This window comes from Balaenoptera musculus, chromosome 1 (assembly GCF_009873245.2).
Source record: "Balaenoptera musculus isolate JJ_BM4_2016_0621 chromosome 1, mBalMus1.pri.v3, whole genome shotgun sequence".
NCBI lineage: Eukaryota > Metazoa > Chordata > Mammalia > Artiodactyla > Balaenopteridae > Balaenoptera > Balaenoptera musculus.
Window position 1 is genome coordinate 130,559,749 of NC_045785.1, and position 20,260 is coordinate 130,580,008.

The window sequence follows — 20,260 nt, forward strand, 5'->3', positions numbered from 1 at the left end:
TCTGTCACTCAGCCGCATCTGTTCAGGTGTGTCAGAGGGAAACGTCCATCTCCCTCTTCAGGTCTTCCAGAGGCGGAACACGGGGCAGCTGGATTTCTTCAAGCGCTGGCGGACCTACGTGGAAGGCTTCGGGGACCCCATGAGGGAGTTCTGGCTTGGTATGACCTTTGAGTATCCATAAAGGCTGAGGTGCAAAGGGGAGAGTCCCCCCTGAAAAGCTGGTCAGGCAGCTTGAGGAAGCTCACCACGTTCAGGCAGAGCTCCAAGCGACAGGGACTCTCTGAGGAATCTGCCGACCAGGGCGTTGGTGTGGCCGTGTCGCTGGGAAGGTTCTCATGTGCTGTGGGCGTGTGAGAGGGTGGGACTGTCACAGGTGGGTGGGCTTTGTGCTGCATCTAAGGCCCGCACGATCTGCCTGCAGCCTGAACTTTTCAGAAACCACACGAGGAGAAAAATAGTTGATTGATCGGTACTCTGGGCTCTCACTGGGAGGTCCTACGAGTCCCTGAAATTCTAGTAATGCCAGTCGTTATGGCATTGTTTTTTCCCTTTTACGTCTGCTCTATTCTGGAGCAGATGTTCGTAGAGAATGAAATAGCCAAAAGCATCAACTGGGAAATAAAGAATTAAAAAATCATAATCTGGATACTCAGCGTCTGATAGAGTAGATGATGTTTGTGGTTTGCTTGGTACAAAAATCCCTTCGGTGACCTTAGAGTCAGTAGGTGATCTCCTCTCCCACTTGGTGAGATAAGCGGATGATAGATAGAACAGCTTCTGCTTGAGAGAGAAGGAGTCAGTGGGGGCAGATTCATCCCACGATTAACCCCTCCGCTCCCTCCCAGAGGATGTGGCTTCCACACTCAGAAGCATGACTGTGCCAAAGACATAATGGGATGAGAAAATGAGCCCCCCAGAAGAGGTGGTGTAGGGAAGGCCCCCATTAGCAGAGGAGGTAAAGGCTAGGGCAGCTTTGCGGGCTGAAAGTCTCCGATGCCACTGGCGGGTGCTCACACACCGGTTGATTGGTTACCGGAATTCCATTCCTGATTCTTAGGACTCGACAAGCTACACAACCTCACCACAGGCACGCCCACCCGCTATGAGGTGAGAGTGGACTTACAGACTGCCAGCGAGTCTGCCTATGCCATATATGACTCCTTCCAAGTAGCCTCCAGCAAGGAGCGGTACAGGCTGACGGTTGGGAAATACAGAGGCACAGCAGGTAAGACAAAACGTGTCCTTCCTGCTGGGGTCTCCTGCTCTGTGTGTCTGAGGGTTGGTCGGCCACCTGCCATGGGTCTCGGGGGGATAGACTATTGTTCTGTGAATTGTCCTTACTGACAAGTGAGGCCCCGCTCCCTGCAGGGGATTAAACAGAATCGTTGAAGCAGTCTTTGACTATCATAAAATTGGAACTTCTGTACATTACACACTGATCCCCCACCAGTAAAATCCCTCCTCTTGTACTCCCCCAATTCGGGCTGTTGTACATTAGCTGATGCACCCACATTCTGAGAGATTTCGTGGTGTCTGCCCACCACTCATTCGGCTTCAGCAGTGTGACCGCCATTCTTGCATAACAGTGTGTGTGCGTGCATTATTTAAATATTTTGTGGCACTTTGCCATAAGTAAAGACAGAAGAATGAAAGTGCTGAATCAAACAATAAGAAGTATAGGTCTCATTAACGCCACACAACTGTGACAACACAGAAATGAGCAGTTCAGCTGAAAGTGGGGGAATGTTAGCTGCTCACTGGATTTAAGACAGTTGATGGTGTGTTCAGTTGTGAAGAAAAAGAACAAAATTAAGCAGCATGACAGAAATACTGGAATTATATCCCTGAGTATTTTCTTTAAGAGGCAAGGCGTGGTTATTGTTTTACTAGTATACTTTAAACCTGTATTTATGGTCTTTAAACCCTAACAAGTAAGTCTGGTGTTTGACTTAGCATGTTTTTGACTTTGGTGGAACTATGTAGGAATGTGTTACCAGCCAAATCGACTGACTGTGTAAGACATGGTCTCTCCCCTTAGACGCACACGTAAATAGATAAATAATAATATAAGGCAACTTCTGCAAAGAGTCAAATAAGTGGTAAGGAGAATAGAGAGCTACAGGAGTGTGGAGAGGTGGGTACATTGAGGACCGAAGGGATTGCCAGAAGCTCCCTGCGGGACAGTGGGCTGGAGTTGGGTCTGAAAGGTTAGAACTTTCAGATAGGAGGAAAGGGGGCGGGGGGCTCTCCAGGCCTGGGGGAGTCCAGGGGTGAGCAAAGGCTGAGCAGACACAGGGAAATTGGGGTGTACCCTTGAAGCCTGCAGACGTTCTCAAAAGTGTCTACTTGAGAACGCCCTGATGATGGAGGGCTGTGAACAGACACCCCTGAGTGTCCGGGGCCATGACTGGAAGTGGCCAACTACTGATGCATAATTTCCTTCAGGTCTTGTAATTTAATTTTTTAAAAAAATCACATGAATTTTGCACTTGCTCTTGTTTCCCAGTGCTTAGTGTGGAGCCTGGCACAGAGTAGGTGAGTTTGAAAGATGATCCTGCTAGTCCGACCTTTCTAGATAATCTTATGGGTGTTTTATATTGTAAAGAATAGAATCTGAGGCCCAAAATAGCTTTCAGAGGGTCAGTGAAGAGGTGAGTTTGGTGACATGGTAACATGGGAGGAGACAAAGCGGGAGGGGTAGGAACCTACCAGAGCATGAGGAGTTTGGGCGACAGACATGGGGTACATTTCAAGGGTCCCGAGTAGGGGTTGGGGGTGGGAGAAAGTGTGCAAAGAATTGATTCAGGGAAAAACAGTCTTTGGGAGAAAAGCCACTGCAGCTAGAAGAGTCTGCACTGCTTTGGGTGCTGTCCCTTCTTTCCTTGCTGGTCCTGGTCTCCATAGGCTGGAAAAAGGCTGGCAACCGTTTTACATTGTACAAAGTATAATATAAAACACGAGGGCCTCCCTGGTGGCGCAGTGGTTAAGAATCTGCCTGCCAATGCAGGGGACACAGGTTCGAGCCCTGGTCTGGGAAGATCCCACATGCCGCGGAGCAACTAAGCCCGTGAGCCACAACTACTGAGCCTGCGCGTCTGGAGCCTGTGCTCCGCAACGGGAAAGGCTGCAACAGTGAGAGGCCCGCGCACCGCGATGAAGAGTGGCCCCCACACGCCGCAACTGGAGAAAGCCCTCGCACAGAAACGAAGACCCAACACAGCCAAAAATATAAATAAATTAATTTTAAAAAATATATAAAACACGAAGTCAGGCATAGAAAAAAGCCAGTTAAAATGCAATTGGGAAACACAGATGGACATTCAGATGATTATAAGCATATTAATCGAATGAGGGGGATTTAATTTAAAGATGCCCTCTTGTAGGACTAAGCACGCTGCCTCCCCTCCCCCTCCCCCCAGCTGTAGCTAAGATCAGGTCGCATTGGCTCTCCCAGCCAGTAGGTGGAAGGGGTGTGAATGTTACAATCTCCCTTAGACTTGTCAGTGAAATAAAGTAATCAATAGTTGATCTAAGAAAGAAATGGAAATTTTTATTCAAGCCAACCTGAGGATTTTAAGCAGGGAGGCAGTCTTTCAGAAAGCTCTGAGGTCTGTTCTACCTGTTAGAGGTCAAAGCACAGTTATATAAGTTTTTGAGACAAAGGGTTATATGTCAAATGGTGTATTGTTGACAGTTTAGACAATCCAGATCTACATGTACAAAGTAGTGGGTCATGGGTCATGATGGCCCCTTGATGAGATTAAGAGGGAGTGTCACCTCCTAAGGAAGTCTGGTTAACCCAGATGCATGGTACACACTAAAGGGGAGGGAAGAGGCCCAAACGGGCAAAGAAAAATTTTATTTAAAAATTTTCTTGTCTTGCCATAAAATATGAACTTTATTTCATCAGACCCCTCGGGCCTCCTCCTGCTCACATGGCAAATATCTGGTCATCCCTTTTCTTCCCAATACCATTCAGTCTTGACCATCGTGATCAGTCAGCCTTCCTTTCTCAGGCTGAAGAATCCCAGTCTCCAGAGACTCCATTCATGGAACCTTTTGCAGACAAGATACGGGGTTGGGCTGTTTCCCTTTGGCACCTGTGCCCACATCTCTCCCTGAAACCCACCGCCCTCACGGGACTTATGCTGGGGACCTCACTCAGGACTGCCCTCCCAGGCTACCCAATCCCCTTCCCTCTATTATTCGAATGTACCTTTTCTGAGGCCTGTCTTAATCCAGTAAATGAACTGATGCTAATGAGAAAATGAGTGGAAAGGAGTCAACGTATTTGTGAATTACTGTGATTCTCCTCCCAGGGGACTCTATTTGCATTTTAACCGTGATTAGGGTATAATTCCCATTCTAAGGTTGTTCAGGCCAACAGTGCTGGTCAGTGGAGGATGTGTTTTTTAATAGGAAGCCTTGAGAGACTTTGAACTCATGCAGCATTTAGACAACAGTCTAGTCTTCCCCTGTGTACTATCATTCTTATTTTTACATTCGGAATGACAGCGGCGGGGTTAGTGGAGTTTTAGCTTTCCTTATATGTGCTGATTGGTCCCCGAGGAGGATTTGGAAAGTTAGGAAGCTTCTGGGTACTCATGTCCTAGATGATGAGGTACTTTTTAGAGGGCATGGCATTCAAATAGAAAGTGAACATTCTGATATCTCCAGGCATGTGCCAGCTCTCCCCAGCTTTTAACCCTGTTATAGCTCTTTTTGGAACTAGAGGTATACAGCTCTGGTGGGAAGGTGAGGTTTCAGACTCTTCCCCTACTCAGACTGTCCAGGTGGGCCCTCAACTTTTGCTTCCACTGAAGTCAAATCAGAAAGCCCATAATTCCTCCCCAAAGGAAACTCCAGCAAGGTAAGGCCATGTCAATTGACTTTCTGATTTTGAACCTTGGAGTGAGACAGGTAGGACAGTCTATGAACTCTACCTTCAAGAGGCTGCTATTCATCCATTTGGAGATTATAATGAAAACATAAATAGCTAGACATTCGGGGTGGTGCAGAAGGCCTTCTGTGGGCTAACCAGTCATTTGCAGCTGATTTCAAGTCCCACTTGCTGGAGACTCAGAGCTGCTCAAGCAGGGATGGCCCACCCCCTGGGGGCACTTAGAAATGTGCTGGTAGACTGAGGAACTCTACCAGCATTCAGTGGGCTGGGGCCAGGGATGCCAAATACCCACAGTGAAGGATTGTTCCACCTCAAATGCCAGTGCCTTCCTAGCTTTGAAGTGGATTTTTAAGTACTGGCACTTAGAAAGAAAACATTGTTGAACACATGGACAAAAGAGAAAGCTAGCGATGGTACGAATCACTCTTTCATTGGCCAATTCCTGGTCCCAGGGTAGAAGATGTTTAAGATCCAGACATGTGGTCCTGTGTCTGTGTGTGACTTAAAGGGGAAATGATGTTAACAGCTTTTTCTGGTCTGAGATGGCTCAGCTGCCTGGGTCATCTTTCCTAGTACTAGAGGAGAAGAGTTGGCCCCAGAGTGATACTTTGATGAGATGGGTGCTGACCAGCTCAGCAGCCCCATCCTGGGCTTGGGTTCAGACCTCTTATGGGCCTGCCACCAACTCCTCCCACCCACCACCCGAGAAGAATGAGCTCCCACCCAAAGCCATTAGCCTAGAAGTGGGGCACGTATCTCTCATCAGTGTTTTCTCCTAAAACTCCAGCAGTGGGGAGGGAGTCTAGGAGTCTAACCATCTTTGGCTTTTCTACTTTATCTTTCTTGAGGAGATAAGCTTAATAAATCAGAATACTGTCTTGGCCAGGGCCTGATGACCAAAGAAAAATTAGTTTTTGATTTATGAGAACACTCACTATCTATACTCGGAACATAAGTGTGGCTTCAGTTTCTAGAAGGTAGAAAACCCATCTGCGGGGGAAAAAACTCTCACACTCAGGCCACAACCTGCTTCACCTTTCTTTATCCCAATGCCCAAGGTTAGATAACCACAAAGAGACCTTTAAGACATAGCCTGTGCACAGATTCTTAGAAAACAGCTCTGGGAACTTTATGTGCAGGTCAGGTAATTGTTGCTAAGGGAACCATTGTGTGGTATTTGGAGCTGTAGGGAACTGTCTGCAGGGAATCTGAGGAGAGGGGGAAATGTCTATGAATAGATGTGACAATTTGCCCTTCTTTGATTGGAGAGAATGAATGCGGGCAGAGGTTTTGCTGTGTCTTAGGTGAGGCATGAAGGAGCCACTGTTTGATCTCCCAGATCAGAGGGTCAAACTGGGACCTTCCCTTTTCACAATGTGTTGTCAACTGTGTGTCTGTCCCCAGCCACCTGCAACTAAGTTCTTGAGAGCAAGGACCACTGTTTGTATTCCCAGAGCCTAGCATGGTGCTGGGCCATAGCAGGCATACCTGATGTTTTCTGAATGAATGAATGAGGTTTCAGGACAAAAGTTCTCAAGCTTTAGCTGGCATCAGAAGGGCTTGCTGTCATCTGAAGGACTTGTTAAAGCACAGACTGCAGGGTATGACCGTGGAGTTTCTGGTTTTGTAGGTCTGGGGTGGACCTGGGACCGTGCATTTCTAACAAGTTCCAGGTGCTGCAGCTGCTGGCAGTCCAGGGTCCCCTTTGAGAACCATTGCTGTAGATGGTCAGAGACAGCTTGTCCTTGTTAGGCATAATCAAAGCCTGCTGTTGAAATAAGGAAGCTTCCTGTGAATCGGTGTCTCAGAAGGAACTCTGGGCTTGGAATCTCAGGTCGGAGATTTGAGTCCTGGCTCTGCTGCTTCTGGACTGTGGGACCGTGACAAATTCCTAGAGTCTAACCTCTGTGAGTTTGTTTCCTTATGGGATTAAGAGCTGCCTGACCCACCCCTCAGGCTTATTGTGGGCATCAAATGAGAATGTATATGTGAAGGTGATGGGTAAGTCAGAGATCAGATTAAATGGAAGTATTGTTATTGTAGGAACAGAACTTGATTAAGCTTGGGATTGATATGAGCCCTTATTGCCTTTTATGAGCTGAATTAAAAAGTAAACTTATAAAAGGATGACAAATGTGATGGGGGAAATAGTAGAATACAAGTAAAATAATTAAGGCAGATTTCTAGATAGGATTAACGAAGCACTTAATTGTACCTATGTGCCCAGAAGGGCTCTAGAAGTTCAGGTGTGTGTGTTAAGAGGGTGTGTGGGAGGATTAATAAGGAGAATCTTCCTCAGGAGTGGGGTTGAGCTGGGCTTTGAGGAATGGTGAGGATGTGGAGTGATGAAGGGCAGAGAGGAACAGGTGAGCAGAGGCATGGAAGATGGATGCGTCCACTTCACACGTGGAGGGCGCCTGTGGGGATAGCGGGCTATGAGATTGTGCAGAAGGTACAGCCAAGTTACAGGCCTGAAAAGCCAGGAGGAGTAATTCACTCCATGTGGGAGGAAGTAGGCCTGAGATGATGAAAATGGATGCTTAAGCTTCGGAAGAGCTAGGAAGGCTGTTGTATTAACACAGGCCTGGAGAGAGATGAGAACAGCCCAGGGTGGCAGCCGTGGCTGCAGGGGTGTATGGGAGTGGTCTGCAGAAGGAAGGGCTCGATAATGGGGTACACAGGATTGTCAGATGTGGCTCGGGGGTACCCAGTCTGGGTGACTGGGAGGAGGCTCAAGCAGAGACAGGAGCACAGAAAGGGGGTTAGTTGTGTGAGGGTGGTCAGGTACCATGGGGAGTGTCGAGGAGTTTGGTTTTGGGTGTTTGGATATTTTACTGTGAGGCCTCTAAGTGAAAATGCTTTTAAAGCTATTGGAGAAACAGGCCTGAAGTTTGGGTGACAAGCCAGGAAAGAGAATCTGTTCATCCGTATCGTGTTCTCACCTTGGCGATTTTGAGAAAAGAGTGGCTCCTTGTGGCCTAATGGACTGGATCCCTGGCGTTTTCATGCCTGGAGGTTTTCCTGCCCCCAGTCCTCTTTCAGGTCAGAGTTTGATCACGCCCTCAGGGGTGAAACTTGGGCTCTCCCCTCTCATCTCTTCTCTCCTGCAGGGGACGCTCTTAGTTACCACAATGGATGGAAGTTTACCACCTTTGACAGAGACAATGATATTGCCCTCAGCAACTGTGCCCTGACGCATCATGGCGGCTGGTGGTACAAGAACTGCCACTTGGCCAACCCTAATGGCAGATACGGGGAGACCAAGCATAGTGAGGTAGGTGACAGGTGAACATCTTTTTTGTCCCAGGCTTTTCCCACATTGTGTTCCTAGAGTGACACCCTCCAGACTGGTTTGGCTGACCCTCTTCTTCTGATGCCAGCAGTCAGGGCAGTAAGGCTTCTTCTCCAGGCTCCATGGCCTGGAGGTCAAGGCCCTCCCTGCCCATCTGCTGCAGCCCCTCCCCACTCTACATTCCCACCAATGCTGCACCCTTACTCAGTGCGGGGAGGTACTCAGGCTGCCCACTGCTTAATAGAGATGATATGGGTCCCACACCGTCTCACTTTACAAGTTCACACATGGCCACTGTCTTGGTCAGCTCAAGCTGCTGTAACAAAATAATATAGCCGGCATGGCTTAGACAACAGACATTTATTTCTCATGGTTCTGGAGGCTGGGAAGTCCAAGATCAAGTTCCCAGCAGATTCAGTTCCTGATGAGAGCTCTTTCTGGCTTGTGGATGGCCACCTTTTCACAGCGTCCTCACATAGTGGAGAGAGAGAGAGAGAGAGAGCTCTGGTCTGTCCTTCTCTTCTTATAAGGGCACTGATCCCACCGTGGTTGACCTACCCTCATGACGTCATCTAACCCTAATTACCTCCCAAAGGCGCCATCTCCAAATACCATCATGTTGTGGGTCAGGGCTTCAACATATGCAATTTGGAGGGGGAGGGACACAAACATTTTATCCATAACAGACACTTCAGAATTCTTTCTAGTCGTTCATCCAGTTAAACCAGAGCTATTTTTCTCAGTCCTTTGATCACGGGGAAAACAAAGTTTTCTGTCTTATGTCAGACCCACCCTTGGATCCACTTCCTCCAGAGACACCCAAAGTCTGCCCAGAACGTTGTGCTAAATCGGTTTCTCCACTTCAGGAGTGTGCACACAGGGCCAAGAGTTGGCGAGGCCTCCTCACCCCTCCCTTGCTCTGCAACTTTCCAGTCAGTGATTTCTTGCATCCTCTTGCCCCGTGAACATGGCCTAGATTCCTCCCCAGCTTCCAGGCATCTCCTGCCTGCTCCCTCACAGCTTCTTAAAAATTGCATCTTTGTTCCTACTCGTCATTAATCCATCCCCTCCATGAACTCTCCCCTTGCTGGGTTTCTCATTTCCCATCCTGGATCTTGATCCTAGCCTTCAGGAAGCCACCTCTCCCCAGAACTCATACATATTGTACCGATATGACTGTAAATACGAGTACATCTAAAGTCCAGGTACATTTTGATTGCTTTGGTCCTAACCAGGCAGCAGGGACTCCCAGTCCTTATGTAATTTTTCAAAGGGAAGAAGAAATTTGTCCCCAGGGGAGCCATGGAGGGTGTGCCCGTGCATCACGGTGGCAGCATGTGGGCTGACTCAGGGAAGCCTGTGATCAGAGATCAAATGTTTGAAATGAGCAGCCAGCATGCCCTAAACCGTCCCCATATTTGCTAATAAAAGACATTCATCTGGTTAATGTGCTTTTCACAGTCTGCAAGGCATTTAGCTTCTTGTTTATTATTTACCTCACAAATTAAAATACATAAAATTGGTCACTTGGGCTCTTTATTGGCCAGCTTGCAAGGTTATTAAGTGAATTAAATATTATTGTGCTCACCAGTCAAAAGTCGTAAAATGAAATTTAGTTTTCAGCAGGCTATTTATTATCCCAGAGCTAATATCTAAACAGTCTAAATTGAAAATGATTTTCCACAATTGGCCAATTAATATGTTTACTGTTGCCTTTAATTTTTTGTAAAGGAAAAGAGTGAAGCAAAGATAATTTGATCATTGCTGGCCAGGTTGACCCCGTGTTACCTTTGTTGCTCCTCTGGCCTTGCCCGCCTCCTCGGCTCACACCCCCCATCCTCCAACCGCAGGGGGCTTCCAAATTGTCAGCCTGTCTAACCTCAGCTGCCCAGCAGAGGGAGCACGCTTCTAGATTCCTGTCTCACTTCCTTTATATATACCCCAATCTCTCCCCTAAGCAGAGACAGAGTAGTTTCCCTGGCAAAGAAACATTCTTTGGTACCATAATCCACCCCACCCTCTCCCAGGTGCCTCTTCTTGATGTTGGCTTATTTATTTGTTTTATTTAGTTAGTTATTTAATTTGTTTACTTATTTATTTAATGTAGGGGGTGAACTGGGAGCCATGGAAAGGACATGAATTCTCCATTCCTTTTGTGGAGTTGAAGATCCGCCCTCATGGCTACAGCGGGGAGCGTGTCCTGGGCAGAAAGAAGCGAACACTGGGAGAAAATTCGAGAACATTCTGACGGCCCATTCGTGCACTTATCGCACAAGAGGAGACCAGCCCGGGGTTGGGGCCTGTGTAAGCGTGGGGTGGGGTGGGTACTGATGACTGGCTGATGGAAGTTTGAGGGGTGCTCACAGCCCCTGGCTTCTGAGATGGCTGGATAACCTGCAGGACAAAGCCTGTCACCAAGCTTCCAACCATATAGCTCACTTCCTTGTCACCTGCATTTTGCCCACCTGTATTGTGGGCCTGAAAATCAACACAAAAATAGCTGCACAATGTGTATGGGAGAGACAGCCCTGGAACTGCAAGGTTTTCTGCTCTATCTTCAGTGACAAATATACGGGATTAGGGAAAAAAAAAAAAGGGATAAAGAATCACCTATAGTACTTCTTCAATTGGAAATCTCTGGAAATTGGTATATATATTCAGGGCTCTGCTAATACAAATCTTCTGTCTTAAAAGAAACACCAAAGAGGGGTTTGACGACAAGGGGCTGAGGTATCCTGAAACTTACCTTCCATTACCACTGGAAAATTGGTAAAATCTTTTCTGGGGAAAAAGGCATAAATCTTCCCCTTTTAAAAAAAATTGCTGATGTTATGAGGAAGAATAAAGGGAACCAAAGGGACCAAGAGGGATTTGAATTTTGCTGTGTTCTGACCAGTATCCAGCATGCTGGAAACCCCAGCTTCCATGTCACTGCTATTTTTAAGTGCCCCCTTTCCAGCCATCTGCATTATCACTCTTGTAGATCTGCATATGTTGTGAATAAATTCTCACTTATTTCAACTTTAAATAATTTGACTCTCTTGGTAATTGCTTCCTCCCAAAGACCCTTTTCTGTGACTCCCTTTCGTACTGTCAAGTCCTGAGCCTCCCTCCTCTCTCCCTCCTGCCCCTGCCCTCCCCCTCCCCCACTCCGCTCTGTCGGACCCCTGAGTTTCCTGAAAGTGCTCAGCACCAGAGGCTTATTGTTTGAGTGGACACTTGGCAAGGTCAGATCCTTTTGGCTTATTTTCCTGTCACTTTGGAAGGTTTTTCTGTGGCAAAGTCAGTGACCATTGAAGAAACTTAATTTCCTATTCGAGAAAAAATAAATAAATAAATAAACCACTTGATTAAAAAACATTTGCCTTGTGTTGTTTTCCCCACATAAGTACACTTGAATTCTAAATTTAACCTAAGTGCAAGCAAAGGTACAATCTGTGCATTATAATGGAGTTTGGTTGGCCGTGGCCTCTGACTGGTGTGATAGCAAATAATGGTATTTGGAACCAGGAGAAGTGGGTGAGTGGGGAGGAAGACGAGTGCCCTAAAAGCTGCGGTCCTCCTCGAGGATGCTGGAGTCGTTTATTGCCTCGGGTTCTCCAGGTTTTACCCTCTGGCCGAATGCCAAGCCATACTTCCGAAACAGTGTTTGTCAACCTTTAAAATTTTCAGCATCCCCTTGGCTCCCTATACACATGCACTGAGCAATGCCCTGGTAACTTCTCGGTCTGATAAAGTGTGGTCTGGATGCAGTACAGTGTCAGTGTTGGGGCTAATGGTTAAAAAACGTGCTTGCACCTCTCTCATCGATTCAAGGAGAATTTAAGTGTCTGCCTGCTTATCAGGCAGTGTTCTGGGCACTGGGGAGCCAGCGGTGAGCTCACAGAGGTAAGCAAGCCAGACATGGTCCTTGCACTACTGGATTATGTGTGCTGTCATTCATCCACTCATTAACTCATTCATTCAACAAATAGTGATTAAGCCCTATTCTGTGCTGGGTTCTACTCTAAGCCCTGCTGCTATGGAAGTAAACCAAAGACAAGATTCCTGCCCTTGTGCTTATATTCTACTGGTGGAGACTGACAATAAAAAACATACACGTACAATTCCCAGACGTGATGAGTGCCATGGAAGAAAATTATAGTAGGATTAAGAGATGGGGAGATTGGTGGCAGAAGTGGGGGACTCCACGGGCCTCTCTGAGGAGTAGATATTTGCAGAGGCTGGCCAGATGTCTTTAGTTTGATCCAGCTTCCTCAGGGCTGGAGCCTGAGCTAATTTCCTTGTCCGTTTTAAAGCTCCCTTTGCACAGCTTCTCAGTTCCGAGGCCTCTGGTCTCCTGTTTGCACACAGAGTTCTCACCTTGGTGACCCAGGAGCCCTGTGCTCATCCCAGTGGGTGCAGCCTTTCTAGAAAAGAAAAGCCTCCTTTGCAAAGTGGATCTCGGAGCGGGGGTGGGGTTGGGCGCATCGTGGGTGGTGCTTCCCAAATTTAACTGCGCTTGTCACATGTGCCTGGTGGAGCAGGATTGCTGGGCCGCAGCCCTTCTGACTCAGCAGCTCTGGGCCAGGGCTGCTGCGGGATGGGTGGCCGCTCTCTGAGTAGCTCTGGCGGCGCAGGGGGCACCCTCTGATGGCCTGTTTGCTCGGGAGGCGTCTGTGATGGTGGCAGCAGCACAGCCCCGTCCGTGTTCACCAACCCTGCTGTTTTCCCACCGCTGGCCAAGAAGAGGGCTTGTGGGAAACTGGAGTTGTTTCTTGCATTCTTTTGCCTGTAGGGTCCTTGCTGCCCTGAAGGGACAGGACAGAGAAAACCTCAGTTGACCCATTCAAGGATTCCACTGGGGCAAAGAAGAAAGTGCGGGAGGTGGGAAGCTCATTTTCAAAGGATGTTTGTCTGACTGAGGAGAACATTCCAGACCTCAGTCTCTGTGCCTAACCTCATTTTAACATGACCGGCTCTGGCAACTCCTGCTCTGCTAGCTGAATATAGGCCCCAGAATAGATTTCTGGATAGACCTGCTTTTTCAAGGGTCAGACACATTTCTTAGAGCCAGGTTATGAGCCATCAGGGTTTTGAAGCTTAAGGGACAATTCCTACCGGTTAGGACAAACCAAAGAAAACAAAAGCTGTCATAGAAGGCACAGGTGGCACAGCCAGGCACTGAGGTAAAAGCGAGGACAGAAGTATCACAAGCAGTAGACAAAGTCTCCGAGCCACTGCCTGTTCCATGCAAGATACTAGCAAAGCCTCGATGAGCAGAACGCAGCCCCTGTTCGCAGTGTGGTGGGGACGGCCACGGGGACAGACCACGACAGTGGGCACTGCGACGGCGAGAATGCTGTGAGCAGAGTGGGGTGCCGTAGAAAGCATTGTGGGTGTGGTGTCAGCATTACATCCGGAAGGAGGAATCTGCGTTTGCCAGGGGAGAAGCGAGAGGCCTGGGGGAGGCAGGGCACCTTGGGATGAGGACACTTGATGGCAAAGATGAGAAAGGGTGGCGTGTGCTGTGTTTGAGGGAGGAAGACGGTTTCTAGGTGGGGTGAGGAGTGGCTGGTGGGGAGCCTTGCTGGAGAGATGGGCAGGGACTGGCCTTGGCCACGCAAGCACTGTGGTCTCAGGTTGCACTGTTTAGCACAATCAGCTGGAGCTGTTACCAGCCGGATCCTACTTCACCTCCAGAGACGCTGCTTCAGTGGGTCTCAGCTGAGTCCTGTGCCTCTGAGTTTGTTAAGGCTCCAGGGGCTTCTAACGTGCAGCTGGGGCTGAGAACCATGGCTAAGATGCAAAAGGGGGGCAGTGGAGAACACTCAGGGGTGTTTAAACCTTGGAGTGACACTTGTAGTGAGGCTTGTATTTTGGAAACATCAGTCTGGTGACAGCATAGAGAATAGGGGGAGGCGTGGAGGGCAGTTTTAGGGAAAGAGTGGAGATTCACAGACAAGTTAAGGGTTATTGCAATAGGCAATAGGTACTGACTTCCTTCGCCTGAGGCAGAAATTGTGGGAAAGGGAAGAAGAGCATAGGTTAAATAATATTTCAGAGGAAGGATTAACGGGATTTGAGGGGGGTGGGTGGTAAAGGGAGGGGAGGGGTCCTTTCATGGCAGAGTTTAGAGCTGGTTGTTCTTGACAATAGCTTCCTCTGGGAAGAGGGTCCCGACTTTTATGTTTGTCACATGATGTCAAGAGTTCTACTTTTGGGAGTTCCCTGGTGGTCCCGTGTTTAGGCCTGTGCACTTTCACTGCTGAGGGCTTGGGTTCAATTCCTGGTCTATCCCCCCCGCAAGCCCTGCGGCCAAAAAAAAAAAAAAAAGGAATTCTACTTTTTAACTTGGAATTCTCAGGGATTCAAGGATCCTTAAAGCTAGGAAATGCTGAAGGGAGAAAGAAAAAAACAAATGACCCAAGGAACTGTGATCAAAGGAATGACGTGAAAGAAAAGGACCAGGTGTGGTGTGTGAAGAGAGACAGGCTGTGGATAGAATGGAGTGTCAATAGGGGTACAGCATGGCAGTGGAAAAACAATTATAAATAATGAAATGCTCTCGGCGAAACGTAGTCACTTACTGGAGGAAGTCTTCCGCTAAAAGAATTTCCAAGTCGTTCCCTTAAGCCCTTCCCCAGGGCGGTGGAGAGGATCGGGGAAGGTGTTTCTGTCAATAAAGAGCGTGGATCAATCAATAACGTTTGAGGGCAGCCTCCCAGCGCAGCGGGGCGCGCTGTACGCGGCCGGGCCAGCAGATGGCAGTGTGGTCCTGCCGGGAGCCTCTAGCCTCAGCGCCACTTTCCTCTCCTCCAGAAAGGGAAGTTCTGGGGGTCTTCACGTTCCTTCCTTCCTGGGTAGAATGACCTGGAGAGTCAGCCTGTGGGGTACGACTCAGCATCCAGCCGGTGCTTGGTGGTTGCGCAGGCAGTGCTGCTGCACAAAACAGGTAACTGGGAAACACTTTGAAGAGGCTGCCTCGTCAGACGGGGACTCTGTCCCGCGACCTGGTCCACTGGGCTGGTGGTCCGGCAAGGGGAGCGGGGGGCACCCCAGGAAGGGGTTTTAGGCAGTTCCTAAAGTGCAAATGAATCCACTTCCAAAGTCCTTCTGTTGGTTGGATGTTGCTACGGGGGAAATGGGTTGAGTTCCGACGCCAGTGGTATAGAAAGAAGTTAGGTTCTCAGGCTAGCCCAGAAAAGCCTGTTCATTCTATAATGCAGATAAATTGCAGTGCACTTATAATGACAGAAATAGAGAACAAAGGTATTGTAGTATTGCAATTTAAGTAAAAGAACGGTGGGATGAAACCAGTTCTTTATTTTGGCAAGTGAAGAAAATTAGGTTTGATTAGAGAAGGATAGGAGGCAGATACAGCTGTCTGTGTTCTCGGCTGGTCTCAGCCTATCAATACCCAATGTTTTGGTTGGACTGGCCCTTGAGTTCTTATTATAATTGTAAGATACCCTTCAGCAATAGCCGTCAGGAACCTTTGAAAAATAAAGGTTTATTACTTGCAAGACCTGGAAATTACACGGCACACAGGAGGCCACATTGTGAGGTTGTGTGTGGGAGGGAGAGAGAGAGAAAATGAGCTCGAGAGAGAGAGAGCACGCCTAGGGTTCTCCTTTTATTGGAGTCTGCAGCGGGGGCCTAGGGTTTCGAGGGGTCACTCTTCACTGGTGAATCTAAAACATAGGAGCGGGAATTTCAAGTGCAGGAAGAGAAGAAAAAAAATCAAGAGGCCCAAATGGTTAGTTATTGAAATCAAACAGGATCTCTAAAACAAAGGAGCCGCAGTGTGGGAGGTGGCCTGGGTCCTTGTCCAGCTGTGTGGCTGGCAGTGTGTTTATCCTGCATGGTGGCCTTTGAAGTGGGTGCCTCTTTGAAATGGAAGCCTCTGCAATCAAAGCTGAAGTCAGGCACTTGGATTACAAAAAAGAAAAAGCAGAACTGTCAGGGCTCATGCTACACGGTGGAACATCTGAAGGAGACAGTTGGGTGTCTGAAGGCTTGTGGGCAGAGCCCGTTACGGGATTCTATAAGTTTCTGACCCAACGGAGGTGCTCCTGCAAGTTAACAGTCTCTGAGGAGCCCAGATCAGCAGAGTGGCCTGGACCATGATGCCCTGTGTGCACAAGGGGCACTGGGACAGGAGTCTGAAGACTTTGGTCTTCAGGGTTCCAGGCGTGCGTGAGTTGCTTACCTTTCTGGGCCTCACTTTCTTCCTTTCTAAAATGGGGATGACGTCAGTCCCTGATTTACTCACTGCATCAGTTGCTGCAAGAGTCAAATGAGGTATTGAAAGTGCCCATAATTATGAGGTAGAAGCACTCTGGAATGGTAAGATAGAGGCCTTGCATCTTTAGTCTCCATAACTTCACTCAGAGCTTTTGGATTTTTTTTTTTTTTTCCTTGATAGAGGTGTATCCCTAGCTAGCTCTAAGGTATATTTGCTATGAATAACCACCGATAGGATTATTATGGCTCACAGAAGAAAGAGAAAGGGCAGAGTGAGAAAGAAAGGTTTGTAAAGGTAAAGGAGAATCTCTACATTTCGAAAGGGGTTTCCTTGGGGATGATATGAATTGAGGTGTTAGCAGTAAAAGACAAACAGATGAAGCATGGGGGTACACAAACCCTCCACGGCAGCATTTCCCAGACGGTGTTCCTTGGAACCCTTGCTCCTCCAGAGGTGCTAAAAGAAGAGGTTACGTGGTCAAATAAGCTTGGGAAAGCTGAGTTCAGCGGAGTTACACCATTTCCTTATTCCAGTACCCATTAGAACCTTTAATGTGATACCTGCATTGCACATTCCAAGGAGGAGTGGGAAAGTCATGGTATGCAGTGCTTTACAAACTTATTTGACGATAGAATGCTTCTGATTTCTGAAAATCTAGATAATATCAATATTTGTCAAGGTGTGGTTCAGAGACCACTGTCATTTACCTAGAGTTCTTGTTAGAAGAGCAGCTTGTCTGGTCTCGTCCAAGATGTAATATATCCAGCAGAAGGGCAGAGAGGGACTGGGTCTCTGCACTTGTGAGAAACACCCAGTGATTCTCTTTCTTTTTTTCCCCTAATCAATGCATTTTTTTAGCATATAGTATGCACCAGGCTCCACGCTAGGAACTGGAGATACAGCGCTGAATAAGACAGTTACAATTCTGGCCTCATAATGGCTAATTCTAATGCAGGTGAGAATGGGCTAGAGTGCTGGGAACACAGGATCATGGTTACCATACAGTCTGATCTTGTTGTGATGGGAAAACTTGTGTAGTTAGGGAAGCTTTCCTAGGCAGTGATGTAAAATCTGGAATACTTCACCAGAAATATGTTTTAACAGCAGCTAAGACTTAGGGTTATGAAAATCCCTTATCTAGCAAATGAGCGTGGCATCGTTGACCCTGACAGGTTTGTGACTATCACATAAAACCCAGTGAGTCTTTAGCATATTTAGTTTGAGGACCTGTGACGTAGCTGGATTGATGTTCTAAGGCAAACACTGTTGTAAGGTGAAAAAGATGTTGACTCAAACTCTCTCCTGATCTGGCCACCAGGAGGCACTGTCACCCTAGGGTGGCTTGAGGTGAGGCGGGATAGCTACTTAAGAAGTTCACCTGTCACATACTGTAAATTGGGAGCCCTTAATTCAAAGAGTATTAATAATACTGTGGACAGTGCAGTGTGTGGTGAAATTAAGGAATGTATTACATCAATGGGAGTAGAAGATGTACATTATTTTCAGTCCCTATCTCATTTGGCCTGTCTGCACCATCTGACTCTACAGACTCTGGCTTTCTTCTTGAAAGTTTCTTCTCCTTTGACTTCGAGGACACAACTCTCTCATGATCTTCCTTCTGTCCTTAATAATAATGAACATTTACTGAGCACTTATAGTAAGCCAGGCCCTGTGGTAAATGCTTGTATGCATTATCTCATTTAATCCTCTCATCCCTGTGAGATAGGTACTGTCATTAATTCTACACGGAGATTAAGTCCTGGGCCTAAATTACACAACAGTGGAAGTTGGAGTTAACCTCAGAGTCTGGACAACTCCAGTCCTAGCCTCCCACACTTACAGTGGTCCTCACCAGGCTGCACTTTCAAGTTGTATGCAGATGCAAATGGTGCCCTCCTTTCCCAGTTGCCTCCTTCTGGGGGACAGCTTCTGAATGACCCCCCCTCCCCCATCTCCCCACAGCCTGCCCTGACTCCAGCTTTGAAACTTCCCTCTTAGGAAGCAGTGACCATACCGTACTATAATGGTCTCTTTGCTTGTCTGTTCCCACAGCCAGGCTGTGAGCCCCTCCAGATGACTTTATATTGCTGCCACCTGATGTGCTTGGCACATACTAGAATCAAAAATGTTAAACGGGGGGCTTCCCTGGTGGCGCAGTGGTTGGGAGTCTGCCTGTTAGTGCAGGGGACACGGGTTCGAGCCCTGGTCTGGGAAGATCCCGCATGCCGTGGAGCGACTGGGCCCGTGAGCCACAACTACTGAGCCTGCGCGTCTGGAGCCTGTGCTCCGCAACAAGAGAGGCCACGATAGTGAGAGGCCCACGCACCCTGATGAAGAGTGGCCCCCGCTTGCCGCAACTAGAGAAAGCCCTCGCACAGAAACGAAGACCCAACACAGCCAAAAATAAAATAAATAAATAAAATTTAAAAAAAATGTTAAAGGGGGGACTTTCCTGGTTGTGCAGTGGTTAAGAATCTGCCTGCCAATGCAGGGGACATGGGTTCGATCCCTGGTCCGGGAAGATCCCACATGCCGTGGAGCAACGAAGCCCGTGTGCCACAACTACTGAGCCTGTGCTCTAGAGCCCACGAGCCACAACTACTGAGCCCATGAGCCACAACTACTGAGCCCACGAGCCACAACTACTGAAGCCCGTGTGCCTAGAGCCTGTGCTCTGCAACAAGAGAATCCACTGCAATGAGAAGCCTGCGCACCACAGCGAAGAGAAGCCCCTGCTCTCTGCAACTAGAGAAAGCCCACACGCAGCAGTGAAGATCCAACGCAGCCAAAAATAAATAAATAAATTTATTAAAAAAATGTTAATGGAATAAATAGCCTCAAGAGGGAGTTAGATACCTGCACGCATGGCTGTTCCTGAATGAAGTATCACAGGTATTTGAAAACGTCCCTTTGAACCTATGGCAGAGACTGCAAGCTGTGTTAAAGGGACTCTTCAATCTTGTAATCCTGTGACTTTGAATCTGGGAATAATACTAAGGGCAAAGGGCAAGAGGTCAGTGCAGAGTGTTCCGGTGAGTTGAGAATGCTCATAGTGTTGTCCAGATTTACATTCACACCCCCAAGGTCAGGGCTGAGCCTGGGCAGGTGGAGCTGATGGCATTGAGCTCTGGCATCCGCTCAGGCGTGCAGCAGCTGCCTCTACCCCAGATGCTGTCTGGGCAACGTTCCTTCCTCTAGGGTGGAAAGTTTTAGAAGTGCTGGAGGAAGGACCGGAGAGCTGAGTGAAGGGTCTGTGTCCTCAGTTGGTCATGGGATGTGTGGTGATGGGGAAGGGAGCCCAGGGATCAAGTACAGCTACAGGAATAATCAGCCTGCCTCGGAAGAGATGAGGCTCGGGGCTGCCTAGGTGCTTGAAGTGCAGTAAACATGGTGCTTTGCCAGCGTGTTTGACCCCTCCCCCCACAGGCTTCTCGGCCCATGTTCTCCAGGATGGTAGCCACCAGCCGTGTGTGGTTGTTGAGCAAGTGAAATGTGGCTGGTGTAACTCAGCTACTGGACCTTTAACTTTATTTAATTTTAATTAATTTAACTAGCCATATATGGCTAATGGTACCATATCGGACAGGGTAGGAAGATTTCCATCATTCCTAGTTCTGTTGGACAGCACTGCTCTAGATAGTTTCTGCTTTAATGCCAGCTTAGCATCATCAAGGGAGGAATCAGGAGCATCTAACTCATTACATTTCTTAACCAATGCAAAGCTATGGCCGACTTGAAAAAGATATACATTTATACATCCGTACACGTGTGTGTCTGTCTCTATTTCTATATCGTCTACCTACTCTCCTCTATTTATCTATCTGTCTCCCTTGCAGCT

The 20,260-nt window shown here is 47.9% G+C and overlaps 1 protein-coding gene across 1 annotated transcript in view; it reads left to right on the top strand.

Annotated features, from left to right (window-relative positions):
- The window catches only part of TNN (tenascin N), a 61,681-nt gene extending 50,461 nt beyond the window's left edge, over positions 1-11,220 (top strand). The window contains exons 16-19 of the mRNA XM_036827817.1: positions 62-158; positions 1,058-1,225; positions 8,014-8,177; positions 10,303-11,220. Of these exons, the coding sequence (XP_036683712.1) occupies positions 62-158; positions 1,058-1,225; positions 8,014-8,177; positions 10,303-10,443 (570 nt within the window). The 3' untranslated portion in view covers positions 10,444-11,220. The remainder of the gene's footprint in view (positions 1-61; positions 159-1,057; positions 1,226-8,013; positions 8,178-10,302) is intronic.
- Positions 11,221-20,260: the final 9,040 nt, after the last annotated feature.